Consider the following 23,415-nt stretch of genomic DNA (forward strand, 5'->3'; position numbering starts at 1 on the left):
ACAAACCTGGGGATGGGAGGGTGCAAGAGGGAACGGAGGGGGTTTTGGAGAAAGGACACACAAGAATGCCTGGAAGAGATGTGTGATGTGGTGGGATCACTTTTACTGGAGACATCTACCTGGAGGTCACAATGTCTGCTGGAACATTGGGAACCAGATATTTTTTGATATGAGAGATCAGTTATCCTGAGAATTCAAATCAGTCAGTAACAGGAACATAGGAACCAGACAGCAGATCAATTAAAGGGGTAAAATGTAGTGGACACTTTGGGGATCCCTTCTATTCTAAAGCCAAAGTCCTTGACTCCTTGTTCATTAAAATCCAAAAAGAGGTGGGAGAGAGTGGCATATGTCATAAGGCTGCTCTAGGTCCCCGCTAGGAGTATTCCGTCTCCACCCCAGGATGCTTCTGGAAGCTCAGCAGGGCCTCTGTGCTATGAAGAGGCTGCTAACATGCAAGCAATATGCAGCCATTGGGCACATAAGTTTCACCCCTGGAGTCATGCCTCATGAGCACACCACTCTAGCACAAAGCTGAGTCTCTGGGCATTCATCATAATGTCTTAGCTGGGTTTTTTTTGTTGTTTTTGTTTTGTTTTTTGTCAGTGAGAGATTGGGTGGGATGGCAGGAGACTATTGTCCTTAAGAGAAAAGGAGAATGGGACACCACAGCCTCAGCCACAAAATACACATAATGATAAAAAAAATACTTCCAATAGTTCCTTCAGAGCCTGAGTGTGTTACAGAAAGCAGTTTATTTCTCAGTCGTGTCAAAATGACTGTTTTGGAAGAAGTAAAACTGTTTTTATTCATAGGCAACATGTCATCTATGTAAAAATCCTCAGAAAACTAAGCCAAACTAGACACAAACTAGATTTAATAAGGCAGTTTAGCAAGCTTTCAGGAAATAAGATCAACATACCAAAAGCAACTATTAAAAATAAACAATCAAAAATTGAAAATACCACTCATAATAGCATCAAAGCTATGAAATACGTAGGTTTAAATTTGACAAAAGTATAAGCTCTGTACACTAAAAAACTATAAAATGCTGCTGAGAGGAATTAAAGATCTAAATAAGGGAGAGATATACCATGTTCATGAATCAAATAGTGTTAAGATGGATTCAAAGCAATACCAATCAGAATTCCAATTTCTTTTTTTAGTTGAAAAACTGATCCTAAAACTTATACAGGGTAATACAAAAGACATAAAATAACCAAACAAATTTGAAAAAGAGGAATAAAGCTGAGAAAAAGAACTAACATTACTTTATTCCACAGTGTGGAATTTGTATCAAGATAGACAGATAGATTATAGGAACAGAAAAGAGAACTCAGACACAAACACAAACACATACGGACAACTGCATTTCAGTAAAGGTGCAAGGACAATCCAGTGGGAAAAGAATAGTCTTTTCAACAAATAGTGCTAGAACTATTGGATATCAATATACAAAAATAAAATAAAATAATTATTTAAAAACTATGATCAAACTTGTGTCATATACAAAAATTAATTCAAAATGGATCACAAATCTAAATGTAAAATCTAAACTATAAAACTTCTGGAAGAAAACATAAGAGAAAAATATTTGAACTTTGTGTTCGGCAAATAATTCTTAGATATCAATTTAACTACTTATTGAAATGTTTAACTATTTAACAATTTGTTAAATTGGATTTAATTGAAATGAAACACTTTCGTTATTTTAAAGACAGTATTAAAAGAATGGACAGACTATCCAAAGACAATATTTGTCAGTCATATGTCTGATAAAAGACTTACATTCAGAATTCACATATTAGTCATTAAGGAAATGCTAATTAAAACCACAATGAGATAGCATTACCCACCTATTAGGATGGCTAAAATTAAAAAGACTGACCAGACCTGGAGCTGGTGAGGATGTAGAACTGCTGAATGTCTCATACCCTGTAGGTGGGAATGTAAAATGATACAACCCTTTTGTCTTTTTTTTTTTTTTTTTTTTTACACAGACAGAGAGAGTCAGAAAGAGGGATAGAGATAGACAGGAACGAAGAGAGATGAGAAGCATCAATCATTAGTTTTTCATTGCGACACCTTAGTTGTTCATTGACTGCTTTCTCATATGTGCCTTGACCGCGGGCCTTTGGCAGACCGAGTAACCCCTTGCTCAAGCCAGCAACTTTGGGTCGAAGCTGGTGAGCTTTGCTCAAACCACATGAGCCAGTGCTCAAGCTGGTGATCTCAGGGTCTTGAACCTGGGTCCTCTGCATCCCAGTTCGACGCTCTATCCACTGCGCCACTGCCTGGTTGGGCTGGTACAACCCTTTTGGAAGATAATTTGGCAAGTTAATAAGTTAACTACACATCCACCATATGATCCAGCCATTCCTCTCCTGGGTATTTACCCAAGAAAGGAAAGCATAGATCTATACAAAGACCATAAAGAAATGTTCTCAGCCACGTTATTTGTGATAGCCCCAAAGTGGAAACAACCCCAATGTCCATTAACAGGTGAATGAATTAATAATTGCATTTTGTCCATACAGATGTCAAGTCTAAGCCAATTGTATGCTTAAACTATGTGCAGTTTATCATATGTTAATTATACCTTGATAAATTGTTATAGTTTGGAAGAAATTAAAGAGAAATAACAACTAAATGCAATGTAGAGTCCTAGAAAGGATTCCATAAAGAAAAGAAACATGCCTGACTAAGCGGTGGTGCAGTGGATAGAGCTTTGAACTGGGAAACAGAGGACCCAGGTTTGAAACCCCGAGGTCCCTGGCTTGAGCACGGGCTCACCGGCTTGAGCACGGGGTTGCTGGCTTGAGCGTGGGATCATAAACATGACCCCATGGTTGTTGGCTTGAGCCCAAAGGTCACTGGCTTGAAGCCCAAGGTCACTGGCTTGAGCCCAAGGTTACTGGCTTGAGCAAGAGATCACTCACTCTGCTGTAGTCCCCATCAAGGCACATATGAGAAAGCAATGAATGAACAATGAAGGTGCCACAATGAAGAATTGATGCTTCTCATCTCTCTCCCTGTCTATCCCTATTTGTCCCTCTCTCTGTCACACACACACACACACACACACACACACACACACACACACACACGAACATTAGTGTTAAAATTGGTGAAATTCAGATAAGGGCCACGGTTGAGCTAAAAATATATGCAATAAATTTTTTTTAAAAACTGCTTCGCCTTACAGAGAAAGTACATTTTTCAAATATATGAGCTATCAGATGATTGGCAGTTACTGTTACCATAAAGTCAGCAAATCTGGAGTGCTTGCCTTTTTGTAAGAACACCTGTGTAACAACTTTAAATTAGGTAGGTGTTTTAAGGACTTTGCCGTGAGAGACTAACAAACTTCCACTACAAAGGTCTTGTGTGCTGAGAAGGGATAGCCACCTCCTATAACGGAGTGAAGGCTTCATTTTACTGTTCCTAGGTCTGGAACTACTGTCTCAGCTGGCTCCGCTACAGCTCTTTGAGCACTTTGGTGTTGTGAGATGAGTCTGCATCCTTGTTCAGTTCATTCATAGCTTTAGTGTGGCCTCCAGGCACATCACCTGACCTTACCTAAATTTCACTTTATTTATAAAATGGAGATAAAAACTAACTTGCTTCACAGGATTGTGAAGATTCAGTAAGACATTGGCATGAGTAGGAGATGGCGCAGTGAATAGAGCATCGACCTAGGATGCTGAGGACCCAGGTTCGAAACCCCAAGATCTGCAGCTTGAGCACGGGCTCACCAGCTTGAGTGTGGGACCATAGACATAACCCCAAGGTCGCTGCCTTGAAGCCCAAGGTCAGTGGCTTGAGCAAGGGGTCACTGGCTCAGCTGAAGGCTCCCTCCCCCATCAAGGCACATATGAGAAGCAATCAATGAACAACTCAAATGCCACAAGCTGATGTTTCTCTCTCTCCCTTCCTGTCTCTCTGTCCCTCTCAAAAAAAAAAAAAAAAAAGACACTGTATGTTGTGTGCGAGTAAAATGTAAGGTGGGATTGAAGGCTTAAATTACAAAATCTTTTTAAGGAACATTATAGATTTCTCCTCCTTGATGGAGAATTTACAGAATCCAGATTTGTGAAACTGAACCATTGGAAAAGGAATTTCCAAAAGAATACCTTTCAAATAACTTTAGGAAGGGAAGCTCCCATCAAGCACATTTTAGGAAAAAATGTCCATCTTGTATATTTACGCATTTGCATAAAACTTTATCTCAGCTCATTTAAGCCTGACGACCATCTGACAATTAGGATGAGCTAAATTGCCAAGTAGTCCCAAATATGCAATGTCTCAACTACAGTAAAAATTGTATTTCTTGCTCTCGTAACAAACCATGCCAGGCTTCAGGTTTATGGGCAGTTAGTTCTTCAGGGACTCAGGGGTCCAGGCTCCTTCCAACTTGTGACTCTGCCATAACCTATGCCTGGTTGTCATCTGCATCCAGCTAATCGAGGGGTTAAGTGCCAGGAGAAAACTCACATAGGTTTTTACTACTTCCATTCATTCTTCTAGAGCAGGGGTCCCCAAAGTACTGGCCCGCAGGCCGCATGCGGCCCTCTGAGGCCATTTATCCGGCCTTCGCAGCACTTCTGGAAGGGACACCTCTTTCATTGCTGGTCAGTGAGAGGAGCATAGTTCCCATTGAAATACTGGTTAGTTTGTTGATTCAAATTTACTTGTTCTTTATTTTAAATATTGTATTTGTTCCCGTTTTGTTTTTTTACTTTAAGATATGTGCAGTGTGCATAGGGATTTGTTCATAGTATTTTTTATAGTCCGGCCCGCCAACGGTCTGAGGGACAGTGAACTGGCCCCCTGTGTAAAAAGTTTGGGGAACCCTGTTCTAGAGAACTCATAACACAAGGACACACTTGACTACAAGGGAGGCTGGGAAATGTAGTCCAGCAGTGTGTCCAAAGAAGGGAGTAATGGATTTTAGTGGATAGCTAGTGGTGTCCACCAGTTTGTAGGTGAGGAAGTAGTCTTAACAGGGTTAACTTGCCAAAATTGGTTAGATCACAACCCGGTGACAAAGCCAGGACTATAGCCCAGAGCTGTTGACAACCATGACTGGTGCCTTAAAAAGCACAGCCCCCACCCTGATATCACCCTGATCTGAGCCACCCTCTCACCTGGACCCTCTCTGGTCCCCTGGCTTCTACCCTTCCGCCCCCCACCCCACCCCCACCCTGGCAGTCTGTTCTCCACCTTGCAGATGGGAGATCCTATTAACACCTAAGCCAGATCACATTGTGACAATGATACAAATTTTAAAATGGGGCAGAAAAATCACCCCTGACCCCACTGCCGTAATAAACTTGTCACTTCCCCCAGCCTGTCTTTCAGTCCTTGTTCACGGGCGCATAGGTTCAAGGGGGCACTGGCCCGGCGAGTGGCAGAGCCTGCATGTGCCAGGTCAGACTCCACACTGGCCCCAGAGGAAGAAACAACAAAGGTTGCTTTCCAGGTCACACTTTTATTTTTACAGAAGTGGCAGCCACACAGCCACAGGGACAGGAAGTATTCTGGACAGTAGGCACAGCGCCTGCAGTTGTGAAAGCCTGCCAGGGGAGACACATGCCTTTCTCCTTGGGCTCCATTATCAAGGAGGGAAAAAAAAAAATCACACAACATCCCCTATCCCATCCCCCCCTTCCCTTTTAGTAATACCCAATTGAATTATGCATCCCTCCAGCCAAAGAAACTGGCTGAAACTGATTTTACCGAAAACCTTCATGCAGCCTAGAAACTTGTGGCTCTGAAGGGAGAGGCCTATTCTACTATTTTCCACACACTGCCCCCACTCCCCATCTGAACTCCATCTGAAACCACCACATGGTTGGACAGTGCGGGACTGGCTACAAGAAAAAGCGATTAGCTTACCATGCTGGGAAGACTGCCCTTTCCAGGCAAGATACTGTCAGAGCAAAACATTATTAACCTGAGGCTGGTGCGATCCCAAGACCTTCCCATCCAAGCCCCAGGTTCTGGGTGAGGTCTGTGAAGGACAGGATTTTGGTTTGTAGGACTAAGGACAGCAGAGGCTGCTGGCATATGGCCACTCTTAGTAGCTAAGGGATGGAGGTCCCACTGCTGAAATAATGGAGTCTTATCTGTTGGGTTAATCTACCTGGGTTAACCATTCCTCTACGGCAAGTAGGATCATCAGTTTAACCCCAAGCGGGAAGCACATGGGCCCACTCCGAGTTACTGCTAGAATTCATGTGCTTTGTATACAAGCTAGAGAATGAGGTTTCTTATGTTTTTCCCATGCCCCCTCCAGAGGCCAAATGGGTAAGGGAGCTCCTTTGCCTTCTGTGTGCCGTGAATGCACCCAGCACTCACAGGACCGTGCTAAGATACTTTGCAGCATGCCAAGCCCTGGATGGGGTGGGTGAGCATCCATCAGTCAAAGCGTGGCTCTGAGGATTCTCCCAACCTGTAGTGACTCGACTTGACACTTCCTACAAGCCTTTCTGAAACGAGAGCTGGCCTTGGGCTGAAGAAAGGACCTTAAATGACAGACCAACCCCAAGTGTACACTTGATCATTTATTTTTCCTCTGACTTTCCACACAAATGAGGCTTTACACGGGTTTTGCAACCATGGGGTGTAAGACAGCCATGCAGAATGGCCCCAGGGAGGTCTTGTCAGTACTGACGCGACGGGATGAGGAAAAACTGTAGTTCAGAGGAACACATGACTTGCCCCGTTACACAGCTCATTGACAAATACATCAGGGGCCGAAACCTAGGTCCCCTGGTACAGTGCTCTCTCAGAATGTCACTGCCTGGCACAGCTCACTTCATTCCAGCTTCCCTTACAGGACACAATTCCTTCTCAGATTTTGGGTCTTCAGCTGAGGATGGGCAGTTCTTAAGATGGAGTTGCATAAACAACCAAGCTTTAATAAGTGGGTAAGGACCTAGGGAGGGTCTTTCCCCTCTGCAACGGAAATGGAGTTAACTTTCCTCTGAGCTTAGGATTTGTAAGGCACTGAAATTAACTACAGTTGGGGAGGGGGAGAAAAAAGGGGATGAGTGGTTGGAGAAATGAAGTTGATGTTCCTTTTTTCCAGCCCCACAGTGAGAATCCTCACAGAACTGAACAATGATGGGCCCCGTTTTCCGGCAGGTGTGCTCTACCCCACGCCCGAGGCCACAGGGCAGTGTGGACGCATCCCGCCAGAACTGAGCGGGTTCTGGGGACAAAGGGCACGGAGGGCTGGAAAGCCAAGAATGAGCCCAGATCCTCTGGATCCAATTCAGAGCAGAAACCACTCATTCCACCTGGGCGGAGTCCCAGGCCTGGGCCGGGACGAGATTCAACCCTGAAATGTCTTCCCCAGGGACGTCCTCTACGAAGGGGGAGCATGCAAGCCTGAGCGTGAAGGAGGGAGGGGCAGCAGGGCATCGCCAAGGACGGCAGAGAAACTTTGGGATCGGACCTGGCTTTGGCACAGCACGTCCTGGGCCTGCCTGCCCATCTGTTGCCCTCCTGAGACCCCAGGGAAGGAGAGGAACCTTCCTTTCCCCCATGAGGAGCAATTCCGGCTGACTGAAGCAATAGCAGTGCAACTCGGGCACCCTCTTATCATCCCAGCCAAGCCGGTGCCCAGGTGACCTAACATGGAGCCTTTGGGACTCAACTACCAAATCCAAAGCACTTCGGTCAGATGCAATACTGAACAGGAAGCAGTAGTAGCTACCATAGCTTGTAGGCAGATACTGTTACCCCTATCAGCAGATGAAGAGCTGGGCTCAGAGAGGTTGAGTGGCTCACCCAGAATCACACAGCTAATGAGTGAATGAACTGGGAACTGGACTTGGGTTCAACTGACTCCAAATCCCATGTCCTTCCCACTCCACTGGGTGGCCCCTGGAAGCTGGGAGCAGTCCGACGGGGCTGTCTGCATGGGAGGTCTGGAGGGGTGTTTCTGAAAGTGTGGATCTGGGAGAGCAGCCAAGCTTGAGTGAAGGGAAGAGGCCTCCTGGCCCTGGGTCCACCCACGCGTCTGTCTGTCTGCGGGTGGGCTCCAGCTCAGTGCCTGGCGGCCTTGCAGATCTTGTCATACACCTCAGGGAAGGCATCCTGGCAATGGAGCTGCTCCCGCAGCTTGTGGTACAGGGAGCCATCAAACATCTCCCAGAACTCCTCACGGTTCATGTAGCAATCTGCGTACAGCATCTGGAACCTGCGAAGCAGAGAGGGGGGTGAGGGCATGGGCAGGCGGTGTCAGTGGGACAGGGAGGGGAAGGGGGTGCGAGAGAACCCACCCGCCCTTATGAGTAGCATGCTTTCCAGCGCAGGAAGCACTCTGGGAAGATTTCTGTTTAATACTCTAATGACCTAGCAGTGGAGAGTGGTGTGGGAATTCTTATCCCTATTTCGCAGATGGGAAATTGAGGCCTAGGGTATTAAGAGGCTTGGCAGTGGAGACAGAATCAGAAGTAGAACTCGGACTGCTGGCTTCTCCCCTGTGCTAAGTGCACCACACACTGCCTCCCTGACAGGGCTGCTGAATGACGGGGCTGCTGACTCCTTCTTCTTTTTTTGTGTGTGACAGAGACAGAGAGAGTCAGAGAGAGGAACAGGTAGGGACAGACAGGCAGGAAGGGAGAGAGATGAGAAGCATCAATTCTTCGTTGTGGCTCCTTAGTTGTTCATTGATTGCTTTCTCATATGTGCCTTGACTAGGGGGCTACAGCAGAGCAAGTGACCCCTTGCTCAAGCCCGGGGCCTCAGGGTTTCGAACCTGGGTTCTCAGCATCCCGGTCTGACACACTCTCCACTGCACCACCACCTGGTCAGGCTGCCCTTTTTTATTTTATTTTTTTAAGATTTTATTTTTTAGAGAGAGACAGAAAGGACAGGACAAACAGGAAGCATCAACTGGTAGCTGCTTGTCGTATGTGCCTTGACTGGGCAAACCCGGGATTTCGAACCAGCAACTTCAGCATTCTAGGTCGACTTTATCCACTGCACCACCACAAGCCAGGCCACTGACTGCTTTCTTTTCATTTTTTAATTGATGTTTGATAAATTGCACATATTCAAAGTACACAACTTACTAAGTTTGACATGTATACAACCTAGAAACCATCACCTCAGTGGAGCTCATGACCGTAACAACCACCGAATGTTGCTTAATGCCCGAGATTGCCCTCTACCATCCAAGGCAGATCTGCCTCCTGTCATGGATTCTGGCATCTTATACAAATAGAAACATCGGTACTCCTTTTTCCTGGCTTCTTTCAATCAGCATACTTATCCTGAGGTTTGTCCATGTTATGTAGGTCAGTAGCTTGTTCCGGGCCATTTCCTGGGCACCACTCTGTCCCAGGCCTCTGTGTAGCTTTCACAGTCACGAATCCCTACCTCCCTAGCTTTGGCCTTCTAACCCGGAGTGGCAGCCCCTGAACATATGGAAAACCAGCCCAATATCTGCCCTGGGGGAGGCGTGGGGGATGCAGAGAGAAGAAGGTCAGAACCCTGTACTCCCACCTCCTCACTTTCACAGACACTTCTCGAAGCAGAGGCCACCCCAGTGACAGAGGCCCAAAGCCACCAGCTGGCCTAGCTCCGGAGCTGGCCACCTTGGCCCTTCTCTGCATCCCCCTGCGGCAGCCCCCTGGGGCTGGCGGCTAAAGGGACTATACCACTCACCCGTGCACACTTCGGACGAACTTCTCCAGCTGCCTCATGCAGGACCTGGCTTCAAAGTGCTTCACACGTGGCTCCCCGTACGCTCCAATGTCCACGTAGAGCTCGGTCTCATCCCCCTTGGGGTGCACCAGGCCAGGCTGGCTGGGCAGGATGAACGGGCACAGCCAGATCGGGTAGACCTGGGTGGACCAGGGAGGCAGGTATTAGTGCTTCCTCTCCAACAGGTGACAGGTTCACCGCCGGCCCACCCCACAACTACCCAGAGGGAGGCTTTGCAGCACTCTCCAGGGGCCCCACCTCTGGCCGCTCACAGCTTCACCCCAACCCCAAAGCCCTGGCTGACAGTATCCAACTCCACCACCCTAGAGGGTACAATCTGAGCAGTTAATGCAAGTGCTTGTCACTAGGCCCTACAACTTCTCTCCCATCAGGGCCATGCCTGAACATGTCCACACTGCAGCTGGGGAAACTGAGGCCCAGAAGGCAGGTATGCCCAAGGCCAGTCACATGGTTCAGGGATGCTCCTGGCTTGCCCTGCCGTGCCCCGGCTCACGTGGATGTCGTTGTGGAAGGTGTGCAGGGCCTGCATCAGGCACTTCATGGGCACCAGCATGTCCTGTACTACATGGTGCTGCTCGTACAGCTTGCGCAGGGTCTCGCCCTGGGTCAGCTTCAGGAGGGAGATCTTGGGAGGCACCATCCAACCAAAGAGGTAGCGGAAGATGGGGTTGTTGCCAAAGGGGATGATGTCCTGAAAGATCAAGTTTGAAGATGGAGAGAAGGAACAAACAGGGGATAAGTATCTCTAGGTGCCAGGGGCCAGGTGCTCGTCCAGTGTTTGATATGTGTGATGGGGTCTACTCTCCTATTTGGAGGGGCATCATGGTACCCAGGATTTACCTAGTTGGGTTAGGGTTTGATTCTCAGCTCTGGCATTTACCAGCTGTGATGACCTTGGGCTAGTTACTTAACCTCTCAGTTACTTAACTGAACGCCGTTCCTTATCTGTAAAATAGGACTTTTGAGAACAGGGACATACCAAATATCAAGGTACTCAGCCCAGTGCCTGGACAAAATAAGGTAGCTATGGCTGCTATTCTAGTTGTTGAAGTCAGAGTGGCTGGCATGGAGCAGACATTCGTGAACATTGGAGAAATAAATACCACTGAATGAGACGAGGGATACTCAGAGGACTTAAGCAATTTTTCTAAGGTCACACATCCAGGGACAGCTCTCTCTGGGGCGGGCAAGGTCTGGCTCAGGTCAATAGTGAGCCCACTGGTTTACAGCATCTCCTGAGAGGTCTTCTCTGACCAACCATGTTCCCCCATTTAAAATGTCACTGCTCCCCATTCTTCCACACACAGCAGCCAAGTCTTACTCACCTTTCAAGGTCAAGTTCAATGGCTACCTTCAACCCCAGAAAAGACTAGCCATTTCCACTTCATGTTCCTGTGGCCCCTACAGAGCCACCCACCTGCCTGCCCCCACTCGGTCCCCCTAGAAACCTTCCTGCGCAGAGGCTGCTCTTCCTCATCCTTCGTCGTGGACGCCTAATGCTGTAGCGGAGACCCACAAACTACGGCTCCTGGGAAAAATCTGTCCCCCCTCCCCCCGCCCCTGGTTTTGTAAATAAAGTTTTATTGGAACACATCCATGCCTATTTATTTACATACTGTCTATGGCTTCTTTCAGCTGTAAGGGTGGAGTTGCTCCTAGAGAGATTTCATGGTCCAAAGACCCTAAACTACTGCCTGGCCCTGTACAGAGAATGTTTGCTGACCTCTGACCTACTGTATGGATATAGCCTAATTTATTTAATCAGTTCTGGACTGATGGGCATTGAGATTATTTTCTGACTTCCAATGAATGTCCTCTGTGCACGTGTCCTTGCCCATTTACACATATGTTTATCTGTAAGATAAATTCCTAGAAGTGGAAAATTCTGCTTCAGTGTATGCAACTTTAATGGATGCTATTTTAAGAGCTTGTACCATTTTATACTCTCCCAGACAACGCAGGAGACCGCCGTTTCCCCGAGCCCTGGCCAGCATGCACGTTATCAAACTTCTGCATCTCTCATTCAGACAGGTAGAAAACGAGACTCCTGTAGTCTTGTTTCACCTGCCTTTAATTCCGAGTGAGACTGCATCACCTTTCTTATGCTTAAAAGCCATTTACACTTTCCTTTCCTGCCTCTGTCTACCCCATCATCCATTCTTCTACCTTGAAGTAGCCTCGAGTCCCACACCCCTGGCTTCACTCTTGGTCCCACACACTACAGTCGGTCACTTTAGGGACCCTCATCATAGCCTCCTCCCTCCCTGGCTCTCTGCTCTCCAACTGCCCTTGGCTTTTACCTGTGTCCAGCCGCTACTGGCCTCCTCTACCCTGCTGGGCTGCAGGGCCCCACTACAGTCCGGGTCCGATGGGCCCAGCCTGACCCAGGATCCCAGACCCCAGAGGCAGGCCCTGTGACACAATGGCATTCTAAGAAATATGAACAGCCAAGGACCTGCCTCCCCTTCCTTACTTCCCTGTATTAGCCAACCACCTACGCTGCCGAAAATGAGGACATCAAAGGGAAGGGAGACACAGGGCTGCCCAGAGTCCCTTCTTTTCAGTCCTCCCTTACTCACTGATAGCCAGGGTGGAGTGTTGGCAGAATGGGAATGCTATCAAGAAGAGAAATAAAAGGTTGAGTTAGTTTTTATTATTTTTTAAAAAATTTATTGATTTTAGAGAGAAGGGAAGAGAGAAAGAAAAACATCAATTTGTTGTTCTACCTATTTATTTACTTATTCATTCATTAGTTGATTCTTGTATGTGCCCTGACTGGGTATCGAACCTGCAACCTTGGTGTATTGGGAAGACACTCTAACCAACATAGCTACCGGCCAGGGCCCAGTTGAGTTAATTTTGTAGTTATTTCCATTGGTATTTTAAGAATGAAATACATATGCATGAAGAATTAAATACTCTTATATTATATTAAAAGATGAACAGTAAAACTAATACTAATAATTTAAATGTTTCTCTTTACTTAACATTAAATAACAAATATTTATGATAAGAAAAAGAACTTTCTTATGGAAGGGAAAAGAACTTTTTGTAACTTAATACCTTTAATGGTACTTTTTCTTGCTTTTTACACTGGTCTGTGAAAATGATGTAGCTAGGCCTGACCCCAGATGCTTGACCAAGTTGGGTGAGAAGAAGGGGCTGGACCAGCCAGGCATGGCCCACGGGTGGCAGGAATGCCAAGATCACTTAGAACTGCCATTTTCGACCTTTTTCACCTCATGGCACAGATAAACTAATTACTAAAAGTCTGTGGCACACCAAAAAAAAAAAAATTTTTTTTTTGCTGACAAAAAAAAAAGGTATAATTTTTGCTGACAAAAAGAAAAATAGGTATAATTTTGATTCCTTCACACTAGATGGCTATTGTTGTGTTGACTGTTGTCATTTTTTTGACACTCTAAGGGAAAAGAGGTCAGTGCCTATGACTAAATAGTCAGGTGTTGCACGTTTTAAAAACCCTTGTGGCTCACCAATTAAAAATCACTGATCCTGAATGCCAGTCCTGCCCACGCTGATACGTGCAACCTCACCTCTGCCCTGAAGTCCTGACATGGAGCCAGCTGCCCACTCGATGTCCTACCTAGACATCTGAAAGGACCTCAGACTGACATGCTCCAGGCCAAACTCCCGGTCTCCCTTCCCAGACCTTTCCCCATGCTGCCATGGCTGTCAGTGGTACCTCCAGTCTCGGGCCAAACTGCAGACTCTCCCAATTTGACATTCTTTCCCTCCTCACTGTGAGCGCCCAGACTCAGAGATCCTCTTCCCTCCACACTTGCTGCCTCCTCTGCCCCATCCACTCTCTCCCTCTAGCTATTTAAAGTTATTCTTTTGAAACAAAAATCAGGTCATATAACTTTTCTTTGCAAAGCCTCCTGCCAGTTTCCTATCATACTGGGAATAAAATATAAAGTCCTTCTTTGACCTACGAGGACACACACGATCTAGGCTCCAGCTGCTATGTGGCCACATTTTCCAACATGGTTCTGGCTCAGGGGCTTTCTTGCTGTTTTTAAAAAACACGCAATGTGCTGTGACAACTGGATAACTAGGTACCTTCTACCATATAAAATACTTGAAATAAACCAACAACCTAAATATAAGAGCTAAAACCATAAACTCTTAGAAGAAAACATAGGAATATCTCTTCATGACCCTGAATTTAACAATGTATTCTTACATATGACACTAAAAGCACACATAACAAAAAATAGATAAACTGGACTTCAACAAAACTTTTGTGTATCAACACATATCAGCAAGAAAGTGAAAAGACAACCTATAGAATGGGAGAAAATATTTATAAGTCATATATCTGATAGGGATCAGGTAGTCAAGAGTATATAAACTCTTATAAATCAACAACAAAAAAACCAATTAAAAATGGGCAAAGGAACTTCTTTGAATAGGAAAATACAAATCAAAATAACAATGAGATTCTGCTTCCCACCCCCTAGGCTGGCTATAATCAAAACCCAGGAAATAACAAGGGTTGGTGAGAATGTAGAGAAACCGAACACAGCTGTCAGGAGTGTGAAATGGCTCAGCCACTGTGGAAAAAGTTTGGCAGTTCCTCAGTAAGTTAGACACAAAGTTACCATGTGACTCAGCAATTCCATGCATAGGCACAGACCCCAAAGAACTGAAAACTAGTATTCACACAAATACATGTAGATGAGTGTTCATGGAAGCATTATTCACAAGACCAATATGTGGAAACAATCCAAATGTCCAACCACAGATGAGCAGATAAACAAACAGTGGTCTTCCCATACAATGGAGTATTACTCAGCAATAGAAAGGAATGAGTACTGATCCATGCTACAACATGGCGAACCTTGAAAACATGCTATTTGAAAGAAGTTAGTGACAAAAGGCTATGTATTGTATGATATCATTTATATGAGATAATCTAAAACAGGTAAATGCATAGAGACAGGACAGACTGACGGTTGGCAGAGGCTAAGGAGAGGGAGAATGGGAGGCGACTGCTTAATGGGTAGAGGACTTCTTTTTGGGGTGATGAAACGTTTAGGAACTAGAGAGAGGTAATGATTTCATAATATCATGACTGTACTAAATGCCATTAAACTGTATACTTTAAAATGGTTAGTTTTGTTATATGATTTTACTTCAGTGAGAAGAAACAAGAAACCAAGCCCATGCAGCCCATTTGAGGATGTGTGCTCTGACACTTTCTTTGCCTAGACCACTCTCTGCCCGAGCTCTGCGTGGCTTGTCCCCTTACGTTTGGGTTCCTGCTCCTAAGTCGTCTCCTGAAAGGCCTTCCCGGATGCCCTTATTTAAAATGTCACTGATCCCCATCCCTCTATACAACAGCAAATACTTGCTCACCTGTCAAGCTTGAGGACTAGACTAGCCACTTCTTCTTTCTGTTCGTATGGCCCTTGCAGGCTAGGCTACCGTTCCTCCAGGACGGAACACGACAGTGTTCCCCCAGAGTACCCGCTCAGCGCCCATTCTCAGGTGCTCAGTGAGAGCCAGCAGTTTCCGTGAAAGAAGCGACTATGTTGCTGTGTAAGAGGGTGTTCCAGTTCCCCAGGACAAAGCCACACTTTTCCCCTAAGGGAGACAGTGCAGCTACAAGGTGAACTCTCCTGGTTCCCTGCCCAGCAGCCCGGGAGGGGCCAGGCTGACTGGGAAACCCAAGCCTCACCTGGAGCTCCCAGAAGATGCTGCGCGTGTGCCGGTGGTAGTAGTGTCTCAGGGGGATGTATTCCAGGCCCTCCCGGTTTGTCTTCAGGTAGTTTTCCACGTGCTTGAAGAACCAAGGCTTGTAGTAATTGCCAATGCTATTCAGCTGAAATGACAGAGGGCGTTGTGTCAGCCCACAGACAAGCACCAAATGCCATCAGGGTGTAACAGCGATACCCGGCTTCTGTTCAGCACTCCTGGCCTTTTCAAAGCTCTTTCATGTCTATTATCGCCTTGGAGACTCTTGAAAGCCTGGCGAGGTTAAGCACAGTGGGTATTCTCTTAGCAGAGCGAGCAGAAGCTCAGAGGTTAAGTGGTGTGTGTGCCCAGGGCCCAACAGCTAGCTCCTGACAGTCTAGAGGGCTTAGCGACCCCGAACTAGTCTGCTGCTCCTTCTCCATGAGAAAATCAAAGTGTAAATGTTTACCGGCTTCCATCACAATGCAGCACTCCATGCAGGTGAATTCCTCTCTCCCTCTGTCCCTCCTTCCCTCCTCCCACTAGGCCAGTGTTGGCACACATGCTGACTGTGGCCCACCTCCTTCTCACTGGGTCCTATAGCTGTGGGACCAGCACTAAATTAATTAACCATGGAACTTTCACTGCCACTTGAGACCAGGCCCCTCAATTCTCAGCACAGCGCTCGCCCAAGCAGCCCCCATCACTGGAAGGGGCTCATGGAGTAAACCTATATTACTACTTAGCACTTCGTGACCCCCAATGCCTACATTTTGTTTAACTGATGTCTTCAGTCCTAAATGGTTCAGGACTTCACCTTCTGTGAGCCCTAGGATGACTTAGCTTCTCTCGACACCACCTTCCCCATCTGTGAGATGAATTCTGGGCAGGTGCTTCTGGAGAGAGGCAGGGCGGCCGCCCTGAAGGAGTGCAGGCTCCAGCGTTGGGGGGCTGAGGCCAAACTGTGGCCCAGTCACCCACGAGCTGTGTGACCTTGGGCAGTTCACTCTCTCAGCCTGTTTCTTCGCATGTAAAATGGTATCAAAAATATATGCTCTGTGGAAGTTTTTTTGGTGCCTATTGGAAATGATACAGACATGTACAGTACACAAACTGCAGACACTCAGGCCCCGTGCACAGACCAGCTTCTCTGGGCAAGAGAGGCACCGAGTTGCACAGGGGGGAAGGAGAGATCACACCCACCTGGGTGGGCTCAGCAAAGGGTTAGGAAGTAGGGAGTGTTGGGGAGGAAGAAGTTGTCAGGGGACCATCAGGGAGGGGAAGGTTGGAGCAGAGGGAGGAAGTGAGCTCCCCAGAGGAGCTGGAGGATAATCACAGTGGTGCTATGATCTAGGCCAGGGGTCTCAAACTCGCGGCCCGCAGCCCGCCGAACAATTTTATGTGGCCCGCAGACTAATCCACGAAGTTCAAAATATTTTGGATAAAATTAAGTAAGCCTAGGGGCCTACTTGTATTTTTCATTTCTCTAGCATCCTAGCTAGATATTAGCTTAGTTAACAGCCGTTGTGATGCGAACTACAGTTTCTGGTCGTTTTGTGACACTGAGTAAACTGCATGTACGATTGTGCTTGTTGTACTGATTTTTTTTTGTTTTCAACTGCATTGAGAAAAGTGTTGCGTAACAGTTGCCTTTTGTAGACCTAGTGCGGCCCGCCGAACGGCTGTGATCTTGCTCTGCGGCCCACATGCTGAGTTGAGTTTGAGACCCCTGATCTAGGCCATGTCACCTGCCTGTAAGGAGTTCATTCCTTATTCCTTCCAGGTAGGGCTGTCCCTGTTTCATGACGAGACTGAGAATCACCAGGAGTGAATAGATTGCCCGAGGCCACAGGCTGGCACGAAGCAGGGTAAGGACACACCCCACGCTGCACAACAAGGCCAGGGTCGGAGGGCAGAGAACCATGAACGGTGATCTCTGGAATGTGGGCATTGTCAAAACAAAACAGAAAAGCTACCAATTTCTTTCTTGATTCTAAAAGCAACTTGCACCAGTGGTCTCAACTGCTAGTGGGAGGCTGAAAGCCACAAATGTAAACCCTATGACAATTTAAACACTGCAGAAATACATAACATAGAAAGAAACCTCTGTAGCCTCACCCTCACTCCTGTAGACTATGAAGCTGATATGTATTCATTAGGTTTATTTTCTATGTACACACATACACACAGGTTTATAAAAGTGGGACCATCCTGTGCATACTCTTGCCCAATTTGCTTTTTTTTACTTATAAAACACTAGGCTGACGCTGGGTAGGTTACTTAGCCTCTCTGAGCCTCCTTTTCTGTTTAGGCAAGCTGGAGATGTTACTACCTCCTAGAGTGGTTGGAAGACTAAAAGGTAATGTAGAAAGTGCCAGGCAAGGTGCCTGTCCACAGTGGGCGCACGGTATTCAGTTGTCATTCCCAACTGGCCTGCCACCCTTCCCCCGCTTCCCCTCGCCAACCCCCTTCACCCTGGAGCTAGCCAGCCCTTTGGGTGCCTTGCTTATCGGGGTGTCAGCCTCTTGGGTAGGCCACTCTGCAGGGAGGAAACCTGGGGCCATGATGTACCAGGGAACGGGTTACAAAGCTGCTGGTCCAAGGCAGTTCCTGAGAGGACAGTGTGAGGTAGGACAAAGGACACCACGTGCTGGTCTCTGCTTGCTGACGTAAAGGAGACTAAAGCCCTATAGGTGCATAGCAGTCCAATCTAACCCCAGGTGGGGCTCGACCACACATGTAGCAGTGGCACCAGCTGCATTATGAAATTGAGACTTGGGGTATCTGGAGACAGGTGCTTTTGGTGCTCATCAACCGACTTATCAGGAACCCTTTGTGCGAGAGAAGCCCAGGATATGATCCAGAACCAGACTGTCCACCTGTCCAGGGCACACAGACGAGGCAGCCAGCGTGAGTCCCAGCTCCATCCCTGGCACTGAGAGAGCAGGCCACTTCCTACCTCTGGGCGTCCCCTGTCAATGGAGGTAGGCTGCCTCCTCCCAGGGCCACAGGGAGACTTGCACAGCAGAGTGCACAGAGGGCCTAGCACAGTGCTTGGAACACAGGGACAAACTACCGAGCAGCCTTGCAAACAGGAATATTTGGAGAAAATGTTCCTCAAAGGAAAACGTCCACACATCTAATGGCACCTATCACTCTCCTCCCCTGGCCCCGTTCCCACTGGGCATCAAGGTCTTGCTCATGGGGATACTTTGCCAAAGGCTGGGGCCTGAGGTCCCCGCCCCTCTGCCAATGACACTAGATAAGCCTCTGGGTAAGGTCTCAGTCTTCTCCTTGGGAGAAAGGGTCAGGGTGTTGAAACATTTTAAAAGCTGTACAAACCCCTCTGCCCACATGTCAGCTTAGGCGGCATCTAACACATCAAACAGATGACAGAAGAGCTGGTGCAGTGGGGGAGGGGACTGCCCGGGCCCCTCCCTCAGCTATCACCACGGCAGCCTCTAAGGGGAATGCTTCAGAGAAGCTGGAAAGCCCCTGAACTGCGCGTTCTTGCCAGGTGGCGAAGCGACGCAGGCTGCCGAGGCCGGGCCCAGGGAGCACCAGGGCATGTGGGCTCGGTGTCTGGTGCTCCACTCCTGGCCCAGGGCCTCCGGCATCCAGTGCTCACCACAGTGTCCCACGAGGACAGTGCTCCGACAATACGTGCGGATGATTTTTCAATTCTAGAAGCTGATACAGAGGGGAAGGAACACTGAGGTAGGAGTCAGAGACCCAAATGAATAAGCCCTGTGCTCGCTGTGCGTCCGCAGGAGTCTCTTTCCCCCTCTGGGCCTCGTGTCCTTATCTGGAGAGGGAACTGTACCAGATGTTTTTTGGGTCTCTCTCAATTTTAAAAGGTTTTAAGTATATAGGTAGGAATCAAGCATCTTCAGAGTGTCTATCCTTTGATCTACTAATTCTACTATAAATTATAGACAAAAGATGGTCATTGCTACATTAACTTAAATACAATAATAAAAAACTGGAAGCAACTTAGATTTGCAATGATGTGGCAGGGGTTTAGTAACTGACAGGGAATTCATTCAAGGCAACTTGGGTACACACTAAATGCAACCATTTTGAAGACAGCGTAAAAACACGGGGAAATGCTTATCATACTAGGCAAGAAAAACAAATATGAACAGGTGATCACAGCCAAAAACAAACAAACCAAATAACTGTGCAAAGAGATGTCCAAACTCACAAGTGGCCTGAGGACTGCAAAATAAAATGAGATCCTATTTTTAACCCTATCAGATTGGCAAAAATGAGAAAGCGATACTACACACTGTTGGCAAGAGTGGAGGGGAAAGGCATTCTCACACACCGTTGCTGGAAGTGGACAAAGTACACTTTTCTAGACAGCTGTTTGGTCACAGAGATCAATATTGAACATGCTCAAACCTTGGGGTCAGGAATTCTACTGCTTGGACTCGATCCTATAGGAATGCTTATGCAAGAGGCCAAGGATAGATGTAAGAGGATCTTCAGTGCCATCTTGTTTATTTATTTATTTATTTATTTATTTATTTATTTATTTATTTATTTTTAGCAAGAGAGAGAGAGAGAAAGAGAGAGAGTCAGAAAGACAGGAAGGGAGACAGATGAGAAGCATCGGCTCATAGTTGTGGTGCTCTTAGTTGTTCACTGATTGCTTTCTCATACATGCCCTGACCAGGGGGCTCAAGCCAACCCAGTGACCCCTTGCTCAAGCCAGCGATCTTGGGCTTAATTCAGTGACCTGAGGCTTCAAGCCAGCGACCATGAGACCATGTTTATGATCCCATACTCAAGCCGGCGACCCTGCGCTTAAGTTGGCAACCTCAGAATCTCAAACCTACGTTGTCAGCATCCCAGGTCAATGTTCTATCTACTGCACTACCACCTGGTCAGGCTGCAATCTTATTTTTAAGGGTAAAACATATTAAGCAATATAAATACTCATCAGTAAGCAGTAAGTTAGGTCGATTATTTACATGCAACAATGGGATCCTATGGAATGAAATGAGGGTGCGTGTACACACACACACACACACATGCACACACACACAGAGAGAAATAGGCCTTAAAGAACACACACACCTGTTAAAAGTGGTTGTATGTCTGGGAATGAGTAGATATTATTTTAACTTTTTTCTTTATATATCTCAACATTGTTATACTACTTTTATTATTTAAAAACTTAAAAAGAAAGCTATGCATCAAAAAAGAGAGGAAATAAATATGCCAAACATATTAGCAACATCTGGCTTTGGGTCATGTTTACAGGTCAAGTCTTTTCTTTCCTATTATTTATACTTTCCAAGTCTCATAATAAAACTCATAAAAACTCTCATAAAAAACTGCTATTAAAAATTACCCAGTAAATTGAAGAAGTATCCATCTGGACTCTGAGGCAACAAATCAATTACTCAAATTTTGGCTTTGTCATCTTGTGGCAGTTTATGTGACCTCCTGGAACTCAGTTTCCTCAGCTATAAAATAGGGTTGCTGTGAGGATTAAAGATTATACCTATCAAGAGACAAGCACATACCTGGCAGGTGGTAGGGGCAGAGGAAATGAAGCTTTTGTCATTGCCTAAGACAGTTCTGACTACAGATGCTGTCACCCAAGCCCCAGGTGAGCTGCTCAGGTTGCAGCCTTGAAGAGCGTGGCTGTCAGCGGCAGGGTGAGGTAAGAGGCTCAGTCCCAGCGCACCCAGGCCTTCCTCCCAGGCCTCAGTCTGCCGCAGCTGACACCAGGGCTTACCTTGCTGAGCTCCACCTCGTCCGTCATGACTCCCGTCATGATGACGGCCTCATCCAGGGAGTAGAGCAACCCTTCCACGAAGTGGTTCTCCTGCTGCTGGGACTCGTGTTTGAACTTGTCACAGATCGCCTCTAGGCCCCGCACTGGCTCAAACCGCAGCTTGATGTACTTCTTGGCGGGGATGATGCGAATCTCAGCGGCCACCAGGAAGCCCAGGGTCCCACACGACCAGGGCACAGCGTAGAACAGGTCTGAGTTTTCCGACTGTGAGGCAGAGCCAACACAAGCTGAGAACTTGAACCCAGGCCCCACATTGCAGCACGCTGGCAACAGGGGCACAAAGAACCCGGGGCCTGAACTAAGTTCCTGTTCGGTCATCACCTTGTGTGAACCCCACGAGGCGCTACACAAACCTCCCGGGGCCCCGCTCCCCCTCCGCAGCTTCAGCAGGACGTGCTCTTCCACAGTCCTGTGCAGGCGTGCTCAGAGGGCCGCCGCCCTCCTCCTCCCAGGCGCAGCCCCCAGACCACGGGCTGCCAGGAAGAGGCCAGGACCAGCACTGCCCAAAGACCCCAAACTGGGAAGGAAAGGCCAGCCCAGGTCAGGCTAAACAAAGAGCTGAATCCTTACTGAGGGTCATGGCCACCAGGGGACATTAAAATGCCTCCCTTCTGGGCTATTACCCACATTCACAAAGCCTTTCCCAGTCCATTAGCTGTGGAATCCTCTCACAGCCTGGGGACAGCATTAACACTTCCAGTCAAACAGGTAAACAAAACGTGGTGCCCCCAGTGCCAAGAGCGGACAGGCTCACCCAGGGCTCCCCACTGTGAGTGCGGATGCTGGGGCTCAGCAAGACCACCTACTCCCGATCCAGTGTGCTGCGGACAGAACCTCATTTGTTTCCCCTAATCTCCTTCTAACATCACCATTTTCTTGTCTGGTAATCTGTCCGAGACAGACAACCGACTTTTCACCTGGCCATTTTAATCCTGATTCTCTAATTCTAGGGAAGTGCCTTTTGGAAAAGTCCAGCCTTATCTGAACTTTACCCAGAAGACAGCTGTGTGGTCTCTGCTGCCCTCGCGGTAGCAGGGCAGGGGCCGGAGCAGCGAAGCTCTGCAGCGGGCCAGCTGAAGCCTCTGGAACAGCCAAAGTGGGCAGGGGACCCCCATCTGGGCCACTGTTAACTCAGTCAGGTCACAGCAGAAAGAACCAGGTATCTGCTGTGCACCCAGCTCTAAGCGAGCAGCTTCCCATATGGCACCTACTTTCTCCTCCTGACAATGCATCTGTCAGAGAGGAAACAGGGCCTCAGGGAAGGGGAGTAATTCATGAAAGTTTGTCTCCTCCCTTTGCTGATAATAAACAGGAGAGAAGGCAGGGCCCAGCCTGTTTAGGGAAGCAGGCTAAACTGATGTGAAAGGGGTTGCTCTTGTCTAAGGCCTGAGCTCCAAAGCTGGGCGTCCTGCCCTGGACTCTTCTGCAAGGCCAGCGACTCTGGTGGCTGAAACATCTGCTTCCAAAGGCTACACTGTCCCTCCATCCCAGGGGCCTCTTCTACATGCTCGGGAGGTCTGAGCTTCTCTAAGGTTTCGATCCTGTCCTACTCCTTGGGCTAAATACCTTAAATGTCTGTGTCCCACTTTGAGCAGTAGAATTGTTTTTTTATTTTATTTCTCCAAACAAGCCCCTCTTACTGCCTTTTTTATTTTTATTTTACTTATTGATTTTTTAGAGAGGAAGAGAGAGAGACAAAAACATTGACCTGTTCCTGTGTGTGCTAACTGGGGACTGAACCTGCAACCTTTGCATGTCAGGACGATGCTCCATCCAACCGAGCCATCTGACTAGGGCCTTACTGCTTTTAATTAGCCCTCACACCATCTGACACAGAGCTCTGTCTGACACTGAGGCCTGACTTCCCCTGCATAGGTGGTATAGTGTAACGAATGGCTAAGGACATGGACCTGGGAGCCCGATAACCTGGATTTGAATCCCAGCTGTGTGGGATTTACTAGCTGTGTGACCTTGGGTAAGCTTATTAGCCTCTCTATGCCTTAGTTTCCTATCTGTAAAATGTGGCTAATAATAGCACTTGCCTCATAAAGTTGTTGAAGGATTAAAAGTCTTAATATATATAAAACATTTAAACACTGTCTGAGCACATATAAGGGGCTATATAAGTCTTTGCTGTTAGGAATAGAGACCCAAACTGAACAACTGTA

General features: G+C 47.2%; 1 protein-coding gene across 1 annotated transcript in view; it reads right to left on the minus strand.

Annotated features, from left to right (window-relative positions):
- Window positions 1-5,471: 5,471 nt before the first annotated feature.
- The window catches only part of DHCR24 (24-dehydrocholesterol reductase), a 28,805-nt gene continuing 10,861 nt past the window's right edge, over window positions 5,472-23,415 (minus strand). Inside the window, exons 5-9 of the mRNA XM_066376385.1 lie at window positions 21,188-21,451; window positions 15,443-15,586; window positions 10,235-10,432; window positions 9,682-9,860; window positions 5,472-8,209 (exon numbers count right to left, since the gene is read on the minus strand). Of these exons, the coding sequence (XP_066232482.1) occupies window positions 8,056-8,209; window positions 9,682-9,860; window positions 10,235-10,432; window positions 15,443-15,586; window positions 21,188-21,451 (939 nt within the window). The 3' untranslated portion in view covers window positions 5,472-8,055. The remainder of the gene's footprint in view (window positions 8,210-9,681; window positions 9,861-10,234; window positions 10,433-15,442; window positions 15,587-21,187; window positions 21,452-23,415) is intronic.

The sequence above is a fragment of the Saccopteryx leptura genome, chromosome 3 (assembly GCF_036850995.1).
Source record: "Saccopteryx leptura isolate mSacLep1 chromosome 3, mSacLep1_pri_phased_curated, whole genome shotgun sequence".
Classification (NCBI taxonomy): Eukaryota; Metazoa; Chordata; class Mammalia; order Chiroptera; family Emballonuridae; genus Saccopteryx; species Saccopteryx leptura.